General features: G+C 38.2%; 1 protein-coding gene across 4 annotated transcripts in view; it reads right to left on the reverse strand.

Annotated features, from left to right (window-relative positions):
* The window catches only part of HELZ (helicase with zinc finger), a 77421-nt gene that overhangs the window by 35257 nt on the left and 31007 nt on the right, over positions 1-11157 (reverse strand). For 3 of the 4 annotated variants that reach the window (XM_027654660.1, XM_027654662.1, XM_027654661.1), the window contains 3 exons: positions 7130-7260; positions 4573-4752; positions 3976-4080 (listed from right to left, as the gene is read on the reverse strand). In XM_027654660.1, the coding sequence (XP_027510461.1) occupies positions 3976-4080; positions 4573-4752; positions 7130-7260 (416 nt within the window). The remainder of the gene's footprint in view (positions 1-3975; positions 4081-4572; positions 4753-7129; positions 7261-11157) is intronic. The other variant, XM_027654663.1, reaches the window with a different exon arrangement.

Below are 11157 nucleotides of genomic sequence, written 5' to 3' on the forward strand. Positions count from 1 at the left end.
CAACAAGCTGACAGCTGACCTGCCTATATCCCATCACCTTCCCAGCCATTACATCAAAAAAGAAATCTGCCCAAATATTTCAATTAAATGTTAGTCAAATTAAATCATTCCAGGCTGGGATTGCTCCTAATTACTTAAAACATACTTGTAAAATTTAATAAAGGAGGAGCCTGGAGTCAGAACCCCTGAAGGAGGCTAAAAAGACTTTCATTTGCACAAATGTCCTACAAAAGCAACTCCCTGTGACTTGTTACAACAGAGAGAATGGGGACTAAACTTCAGTTCTTCACTTTTCCCTGTTCTGAACTGGAAAACACTAATTCCTCCCAGCTCTTGATAAAAACCCTTCAGGCTGTACTCCAAAGAACTCTCCTTGGATAAACTGCAATCCCAGATTTTGTGCAGTTATTTCTCACCTGAAATCCCTCAAGCGAAAAAGAGCACAGAAACTTAAGAGGGAAAGGAATCTAACAGTCTAATTTCATGCCTCTGTTAAGATATCATTAGAAAAAAAATAAATCTAAGTAGTCCCAAGAAGCCTAAAGAAAACTTGAAAAGCACCTGATTTCCCTCTTCCATTTCTTTTGATCCATCTCCAAAGAGAGGCTCATTCTCACAGACAAGAATGTTCCTTGGGATGCAGAAAACATGTGAAGAACCTGGCTCACAACTTGAAAGTTAACTTTTTTAATCCATCTTACTTTGAGGATGCAGTAAGATAGAAGCTAGAGTTGCAAGAAAAAAAAAAGTAACTGGCAGAGGAGTAATTTATTTTCCAGACTAACATTTGATAAGATAAATTAATTCCATTTTCAGTACAAGAACTTTAATACAGGCAATTTGGAAAAAAGGGCAACGTTCTTTTAAAACCTGCTGGGGTTTTGGTTTGGCTTGTTGTTTGTTTTATTTTTTTAATTCAGGCTCTGTTTTGCTCCTATTGATTAATTTTTATAGCCTGAGTATCTCCTGAAGCAGCCACATATTGAAGGTACCTGGTTCCAGGATACCTGCAGTACTTACACATCTATGTTATGATCACAGGATTTAAAAATGCTGAGATATTTTTATCAGAATCAACTTATTTTCTGACATTGCTGAACTGACAGTCAGCAACAACATGCTTAGGAAGAAATAAAAACATTAAATATATAGATAAAGGCAGTATCAACCTCTTTCCTCTTCCATAAAAAAACCAGTGTATGGAAACAACTACTTTTGAAATACATGAGTAAAATAACAGTAATAACTACTGTATGAGCAGAGACATACAGAGGAATTGCTGCTGTTTCTTAGGTCTTGCCTAAGATTTTTTAGGAGAGGGTGATAATTTGAATTATTCAGCTACAGTGCTACCTGAGCAGCCACCTCCAGAAGGCTCCAGCAGCTGATGGAGACACATCCACCCAGAGAAGGAGTGGATCAATTAGGAGCCAATTACTCCCTCTCACAGCTCTGACTCACCATCTAAAGGTGCCTGGCTGCTCTTGCACTAAAAATCAAGTGTTACCATGAACAGATGCACTTCACTGAAGGCTCTTTGCTCCCAACTGTAGCTCAGCTTTGGGTTTCCTTCCTTCAGAAACATTTCTGTACCATTTAAATAAGTCTGTGAAATGGTTTCAGTGTCAGGTTTCTCCAGTAAAAGTCATGTTTTGGAGTGTGCCTCTAATACAGTTGACTCATCTACTAATCAAACCCAGGGGCGTGTTTTTTCTCTGGGTAAAAATTTGTTTATGGGCATCAGGACTATGAGAATTTGGCCTTCAGGCTTCACTGGTATTTCATTTAGGTGCAGAACTGAGATTTAACATAAATTCTCAGTGTTCATTCTGCCTTTGCATTTTCCAAAGGGCATGGAAAGCAATTTTGCTAGGAAAAGATACAAATTTATAATATGATATTTAAACAAAAAACCCCATAAAACTCTACATTCCCAGCTTTTATGTCCCATTATTGACCGGATAATTTATTTAGTGTACATCTTACCCACAGAAATAGCTACATGGTTCTCAGCACTCAATGCCAAATAATTCAGCTTTTCTTCTTTAAGAACAACAAAAATATTATGTTGCTCCTCACTAAGCTATGGAAACATTTTTAGCAAGGATACTGAAGAGCCAACTCATCCCTCGTAGAGTAAATAAGGAGTAAAATCTAAAGCTAATTTGTCCAGTTATTTAGAAACACAACAAACTCTGCAAGCAGCACATCCATCTTGGATAATTAACTGCTTCCCTTCCACTTGATGCTTCCTTGAAAATATTGCAAGAGGCTCAGATCACCCTGTAATGATTTTAATCCAACAGTCATGATTTTAATTTGAAAATATATCTTGACAACAGTCAATAAGGGAAGTACATCCATAATTAATTTTGAGCTGGGAGTCTCACACAGCTCTGGCCTTCAATTCAGATAAACTGACCTTCAACTTTTGCCCCAGCAGGTTGAGATGTACTTAGTGCTCAAACAACAATTATATGTTACATTTTTTATTTGAAAACATCCATATTTGTGGGTCCAGTTACATATATATATAAAAACCTCCAGAGGTGCCTCCATTTTCTAAAACTTTAACTTTTTATAGAGGTATCTTGACTATTTGAACAATATCAGATAAGCTCCAGCAGCACTTTTTGAAGCCTTTGTAGCCAATACTAAGACAATTAGACTTCAATTCAAACTTTTCAGTGACTTTTTAATTAGTGCTGTAATTTCCTTGGCAAATAAGTATATATATATTAACCAGAAATAAATACCACTTTTGTTTATGTATTTTCTCATCATATTTCTGAGACTGCACTATGTAGTTGAAAAAAAGAAGGTAGTAAAAGCCTGGCAATCACAATAAAACTGTATTTAACTTTAACTCCTCACTCTGTTAAATCACCCCCCAATATTCCCAAAAGTGTGGATTACACACTTTTTTTTTTCCCCCACCAGAAAATTAAGACACCCATCACGCTTTTCATCACAAAGTGCTTTACAAATCACCTTAAGACAATCTGTGTTAAAATACAACCAGATCAAAGGTATCTTTGCAGACAGACACTGCCTTCTTCTCCTTGGCCAGATCCTCAGTGTCTGTAAAATGTCACATGGCAACCAAAGCCAACAAACCTAAGAGAATTTACACCTGTTGTAAATCTAACCCTTCCACATAACTTCACTGCCTTTACTGACACTGCATAAAATATAAGTCCAGGATGGCTTTTAATAGCCAGCAAGTAAACACAGAGTCATTTTCTTAGTAATATCATAAACTCACACACTGGCATCCAGAAAATGATGCTCATAATTTAAAATGTATATATACACCAAGCTGGCAGTATAAAGTATACATTGTGATTACTGTGCAAAATATTCCCAGGAGCAGATTTATGCCCATAAATAAACCCTCCTTAACTATTTCCATGCAAGTTTACCCCCATTGCTCTTAAGCTTCCACTTCTCCATTTTTTTCCTTAGCTCATTTCCCCAAAACACCAATTGTAAAGTACATTTCAACACAGTTGTATTCAATACAATGACTTCAAACTGACTTATCAGAAGAGGCCAAACTACTTTCACAAGATTCTCTAAATATGCAGCTCATAGGACACCAAAGTTTTTCTCCAAGAAGGCAGGTGGGTAACCCCAGTTTCCAAGTTAGCATTTTAAGCATGAGCCAAAATTTTCTGGAATTAAAATACCATTAAAGTTCATTTTATTTTATCATAGTAGCTTTTAGAGGAGCATACCAAAAGCTTGCTCATTAGGAAAGACACATTTATCAACAGAATAATAAAAGCTTAAAAAAGGATGTCTTTATTTTTATTTAACAAATGACTCAAAATTACATTGACAATGTTTCATGTTCCTTTTAGGCTGGTAAGGCCAATATGCTTTTATGTTTCAAAAGTTCTTTAACCTTTTTTTATAGACACCTTTTCTTAAGAACAGTATTTTATAGAGACATAATAAGCTTTAAAAAAATACCTGAGAGGTCTTGCCTGGGGATTGCCTGCTTCTACATATGGATGTAAATAATCCTTTATGTAGAGATCAGCAGCACTATTAGAATGGGTGCAAATGAGAATCCTGCTGGAATAAATGGATGCAAACAAAAAAGCAATGAAGAAACAGAAAACAATTCAAAGCAGTAGAATACAAAAAAAAGGAAACAGTGGTCATCTTCCTGCACATTTCTCTTCATGAAACGAGGCACTAACCTACTGTATGATTCAGCCCTCAACTCAAATCCTTCACTTATGAGAAGATTTAAAGCTCAAACAGATTTTCAATAATTATTTCATAATTATTAATCCAGACTTGATTTTAAGGAACAGCTTTTATTATCTAGCACACTGCAAAACTTGCCACGCCGAGCAAATCACAGTCATTCTACATATGGTTCATTTTAATTAGCTTTGTTCTAAAAGGAAAACAGAGGCTAAGATGACAGAATTACTTTTTCATTCAAAACACGACGGACGGCTTGGGTTTGTTTCCTCTATTTCTGCATTTCGCCCGAATTTAAGTAAAAAAACTGCCTCTTTTTTTCTGCCAATCCAGTTATTCAGTGACCCCTCTCACCTGGTATCCTGCTGTTGGAGTATGTGCTTGACTGCCTGAGCCAGAGTGAAGGTTTTTCCTGTCCCATAGGGACCGATGATAAGAACAGGAGGCAGTTGTATGGACAGGGGGGTCGTGATCGCCAGAACAGCCTCTTTCTGCTTCGCGTTGAGTCGAGGGTCCAACTGCTCATCCCATTGTCTGGGCAAAAAAAAAGAGGCACCAGAGGTTGCAAACACAAGCTCTGCCAATCCACTGTCAGGCAGAAATGACAGGAGGGAAGATTTCCGAAGATTTCCAAAGCTTTGGAGAAATCAGAGAGCCTTTATGGAGCTGCTGTGTTGATTGGGGTACCGAGGCACAGGAAACAAATCAACAAATCACATGCTTTAAGCATAAAAATTTGATATTGGCAATAAATAAGTTGTGTTTTTCTCACAAGGAACCTAACTATTCTCAATTTACAACAATAATTAACCTGCATATTACATATGGTAGAAAAAGTACACGCTGCACCATCCCCTGATAACAAAACCAAGTAAACATATCATGATTTTCTGCTATTATCATGCAAAATAATAGTTGTATTAGTTATGTTTCTTCCCTGAAGTATTTATATTGTCAACTTTCAAAGTCAACAGTTACACAGCTCCAAGGCTTGGGAGAGTTATCTACAATCAAATTAAAAAGTAATTAAAAAACTAATTGCTACAAATTAACTACAAACTTCTCTTTACTTTTTCTTTCTTTTTTTTTAAGATCATCAAGGCACATACCTCTAATGGCAAAGCAGGCTAAAAAAAGGATCTGTGCTGTAACCAGCCAGTGATACCAGCACTAAGAGGAAGATGCTTTCAGAAAATTCCAATGAGCATAAGAGGTTAAAGATTTCTAGACAGAGTTTTTAATATTCCCAACTGACAGATTTAAAAGTAGACATGCATAGTAAAAAACACCTGTCACTGCTGCACATATGGCCATACTTTAGTAATGTGATCTGCTTTGGTACAAGCACCACACTTCTTACAGACTGGGAAAGTTTCTGTTCAGCAAGAGTCAGCAACAGGGAGTAAAATCAAGAGGGAATTCACTGAGCTTTTAAGATGGTTATGAACAACAAGCTGGCAGGAGATTCTAAGAAATATCGGAAAGTAACAGGGACATAAAACAAAAATAGAAGAAAAACAGAGGGAAGAAACAGTTTGGAGTTAGGCTGATTCTTAAGGCAGGGCAAACCAAGACACCAGACAGAAAAAAACCATACTTATTACACTGACTTAACTGAACTCCAACCCTTGCATCACTTATGTACAGAAAAAATATAAAACATTATACAAATAAATTATATCAACTACAACCGACCTGTACACAAGATAAAGTTCTATCTACTTGACTTACCTTTTTATTGAAATCACTGCTTGCTTCCAAACTATTCTTACACACTATTTGCCTTGCAGGATTCACTCAAGACTTAATGAAGTCAGTGAGCAGGTTGTCACTGACCTCCAGTAGCTCTGTAGTGTAACTCTATACAAAACCTCTTCCCTTCCCTCTCCCGGGGCTGTCATCCTGCAATCCCCCAGCAATCATCCTGCTCCCGCCCTCCTATCGATCTGCTCTTCCCAAATTTCCAAAGGCAAACTAGAATTTTTCCAGTAATTTTTTGCCTTACATTATCTCAGGGTCTCAGGTTTCTGCCAGATCACTTTCCTTTTAATCCCTGAGCCATCTCCTGATTTGTCCTGTGCCACAATCCCACTCCTCGCTCTCACCTTCGAGACCCCACACGACTCCTCGCGGGCTGGGCACGGGATCAGTTCCACATTCCTCTCATTTCCCTGCTCTCCAAGTGCAGAAACCTCATGTCTCTGTTACCCTTCCCTATGCAGCAGGAATACTGACCATATTCCCTGATCCTCACATTTCTCTTCCCTAAGCTTCCTCTTCGAGATGAACTATTTTCACTGCATCACTGCATCAGACTTAAGTTTCTTGAGAAGTATTTCTGTGACACAGGGGTTTATAATTTCATAAAGGAAACTGTGAGATATGTGTACAAAGAATCTCAGAGCTGCTTGCAACAGGGATCCTTCCAAGAGTCATTCCCACACCTTCCACATCCACACCCTCGGGGATATGTCCAAATTTGGGCTCGTTGCATCAAGCTCAAGAAGCACTAATGAATGGATCCTTGCAAACAGGGCTCTGCACACTTGGGATCCTGCACAGCAAACTCCTTGTAACTGGTATTTACATTCCTATAAAGTATCATATTTTCAGAGAAGAGAGGCAGCAGAGTAATTAACTGCAGCAGATTTGTTTTCTGCAGCCACAGTGGAACTGTGATGCCTCTTAACTCCCAGCTCAGGGACAACCAATCAACAGGTTGTGGCCCTCAAGAGGATCACTTTTCTTTATTTATTTAGCACAGTTTCACTCCCTTCTCTGAACCCCCTCACCATTAATGAAGAGCAAGGCTTGTTTCTCATTCTAGGGCACATTCCAGCCATCTGTTATGAGAAATTCAGGGCTGCATTGCCACCCAGTCTCTGATATTAAAGTGCTGGTGTTCGTGTACCTGTTGGGACTCCAGGGGATGGTGGGAGTCATGCTGACATCTGGAAACAAAATACTGTTGTCCTTAATCCTGTCCAAGGCATAATGCATTTCACAGAGGGGTAAGCGGTTCAGCTGGAACTGGAGTTCAACCTGCAGCACAAAACCAAGGAATAAATGAAGAGGTGAACAAAAAGGATGCATTTGGAAAATGCTCATTACACTTTGCTGTACATGACACATTTTTATCTTCCTGCAGAGGTTCTCAGAAGAAAACAGCAATCAGCATTCAGTCCAAAGATCTGGGATAAAATTAACCTGCTAATTTTTGTTGGTTTGAATCAAAGACGAATACAGCAATTTTTTCTAATGTGATTTCCTTGTTTGACTTTTAAGATAAGATTCCACTGTATTTTCAGAAAAATAATTAAAGGGAAAACATTATTGGAATTTTTTTCTTTAATACAAAAAACACTCCTGGAAAACACTATTGTCCTAAAACGTTGTTCTTACAAATATAAGCTTCCACCCCTTTTTGTAAGAACAACCTCAACAAAAATGACAGGCCAGAAATTTTTATAGATCAGGAGATGACCTAAATGAGATGTGTGACCAGCAAAGATAAACCCTAAATATTATTTTTAGTCAAACCTTCTGGAGTAATATTAACTTGTCATTTATGTTCAACTATTAGAACTCTCAAAAGTTAATTTCTAACAATCAGCTGCTTATTAACACATTTTGTTCTCTCAATTACATGTGTTTTAATGCTAGTAAATAAAAGATATTGCCAACAAAAATTCTGGTACAGAGCCAGAAACAACACGCAGAGCACGTTAACATTCCTGATTCAATTCAGAACTGAACAATGGAGAGTGAAATTAGTTGATACATAAATATACTAAAAGAGCAAAGAGAAAAACACATTCTAAATCTGAGCTCAGGATAAAAGCAGTTCCTGGGGAAACAAAAACAGTTCACTCAGATTATCATTTACACATATTTAAATTTGCAATTATTAATCTCTCCAAAAACAAAAGAATCTGATCAGTGTTACCCCAGAGAACTCCATGTTCACAACAAACACAGAAGCCTTTAGACAAAATTTGACACAGATTTGCACTAATATAAACAGCAAAAAAAACCCCAAGAGCTGCTGAAGAACTTCAAGTGACTGACACACATTTTTAGGGTTTTTTTCCAAAGCATTTCTGTCATTACATATTTATGTAATTACTGTGCTACAACTCTAATAAGCATTTGTGATTAAATAGGAGTAAATAAGTCCCTTTCTGAGATTTACAATGACTGTGAGCATGTTACAAACAGCAGCCAAATTACTGCAACCTGTCTGGAAAAATACCCCTCATCTCCCTGGAAATATCAGCTGTATTTACCATTTCTATGGCTATCTTTATTAAGAGCTTTCACCACCACCTTACAGGAGTTGGTTCTGTCCTACCAATTAAGAGATGAGAAGAACAGGAGCAGAGCAAAGATGAGCTGGAGCTGGTCCATCAGCACCAGCACAACAGGGAAGGTTGAACACTCCATGTCATCCCAGAGAAAAGCCATGGAGGTGACAGTCACTCCCATGTCCAAAGCAACAATCTGGCCTCAGATCTATTAATGTTCTCCTCTATCACTCACTGATACTCTATTAGTCCATTATTAATCTCATGATAATTATTACTATCAATCAGAAGCGATAATAGAATATATATTTGCAATTATCTTTTTTCGACAACTTATACAAAGACTTTAAATTGTCAGCTAAACTGAGTTTTCCTTACATACTACAAAAAATATCCAATTCGTTATATTAAAGATCACCACAGTTATCAAAATAAGACATTGAACTTGGGTGGGGGAAAAGAGAGTTAGAAAAGCAGATGATCACTTCTCTAAACACAACAGGCCCCACTCAAAGCCACATAAACTTTTCTCATGAACCTTCCCCTATGGAGGAGAATTCCTGCTATGAAGGAATAATTTATCCTTCTAGATTTAACTACTTGTTGTATCTAACACTCTTTTATCTGCCCACAAAGTCCCTTCCTACCACAGGGATCACACCTCTAAAAACGCTCTCGTGCCCCAGTAATGTTGACTTCTCGCCTTCAAAAGGATTTGTGAATTAGCATTTGCCTTTTTTCTGCCCTATTTCAATATTACACTGTTCATATCATTATGTAGCATGTAAAATCAACACCAGCTCTGCTGTAAATAAACAAGGTTTGCTTGTATCCCTGCAGATCCTAGCCATTAACTTTCAGTCTCTGGCAGATATAAAAACATTAAATATTCATCTTGATGATCACATTTTACAGCAGGATGTACAACCAGAAGTCTGAAGACAAGGGCAGCAACAAATCTAACAACATTAAGCATGGAGCTCACTGAAATGGATGTGACTGCCTGGAAAACTTTTTTTAAACAGGACACACGAATGTTGGAGAATTCTTTTTCCCCACTGCTCTTCCCAGCAGGTGGTTCAGGATTTGTCAGGAATGACAGCACAGCTCATCCAGCCTGAGGGGCACCTCAAGCTCCTTCCAGAGCTCTGTCCTTCCCATCCCTATCAGTGCTGGTTTTGTCCCCCCAACCACATCCTGCAGGTGTTTGGAAAAAGCTGCCACTCAAATGGCAAATGGTCCCAAACTCATGGTTGGTCTACACAGGGAAAATATCTTTGCTCAGACAGACCCAAGGCTGACAACAGACCACACAGTGTAATGATGGTAATTTAAATGCAGAAAAATTGTGCTGCTCCTCTGGGTGACACTTTAACAGCCCCTTCTGGGAGTCCAAGCAAGATGCCTGGCATTAAATACCTCATATTATCCACCTGCATCCACCTCCTTCTTTAACAGCTTGTGATTTGTTTTGGTTTTAATGCTGCTTGGACGGAATCAAATAGTCCTATTTGCTGTTGCAGAGCACTGAATGAGGCCATCTGTGAAGGAGATGCCTGTAACCTGCTTTAATATACATTCCACAACAAGAAAACAGTGGGAAAGGAAGTTAATCCAGTGCCAGGTTCACAGGAGAGGACACAGAACAGAGGAACCACTCCAAAAATAAAACAGTGGCGGCAGCCACGGTGGTTTAAAGCACCAGTTCACTCCATCCCACCTTCATCAATGGTACATTTGATAACAGCAGAATGTGTATTTATTATAGTTCAGCCAGAACAGCAGGTAAACAAGGGATCAGGAAGTTTCCAAGATGAATTATTAGAAGCAGAAACAAAGGAAACCACCTAACTTATCCAAACCCCACAGAAATCAAAGCAGTTTTGTCAATGTTTAAGAATCACAGGGAATACCAACTGTACTGAAGAGAACAGCAAAATCTCCAGCATCTTTAACAAAAACTCCAGACATCCAAATTAGAGTCTCCTCAGTTCTAATCTGAGGATCCCTTTCCAAATTTTCAGTTAATACTGAAATCAGAAAAAAAATCTCCTCACAATTAAAATTCATTCAAATATAGAATGAATTTTAAGAATTTGACCACCAGTTCACTGATACATGTAGGAAGTACTAAATGATTTTACAAACAACTTTAGGACCCAATTTTTAATGCAGAATAGATTTGCTGCCTCAGGCTAAGATTTATAAGACACTCAAGGAAAAATCAGTCAGTTCCTGAAGCCCCAGCTGATTTTGCATTCCAGTGGAGTTTCCAATAGAATCAATTAGGAAGTTTAATTATTGTTTTAAGAAAACAAACACAAAACCAAGAGCCCAGAACACTGTAAGTCTTCCCAGCCCAATTATCCATGTTAAATTGAGACATTAGGATTCTTTGCATATGTTTCCCCAAAACAAAATAAAAGGGAGGAGAGAGAATCCTTCAGTGGAAATGTGTTCATTCCAGGCAACTCCAGTGACCTGAATCTGAGGTTCTTTCTGTTTGGTTACAAGACCAACCATGGAGCCAAACCAAACATGAGGCAAAGAGTTCTCAGAGCAAACCCCCCTGCATCTCACACTCCCTCAGACCCACCTGCATCTCACACTCCCTCAGACCCACCTGCATCTCACA

Source organism: Corapipo altera, unplaced genomic scaffold (assembly GCF_003945725.1).
Source record: "Corapipo altera isolate COAL_440 unplaced genomic scaffold, ASM394572v1 343, whole genome shotgun sequence".
NCBI classification, from domain to species: Eukaryota; Metazoa; Chordata; class Aves; order Passeriformes; family Pipridae; genus Corapipo; species Corapipo altera.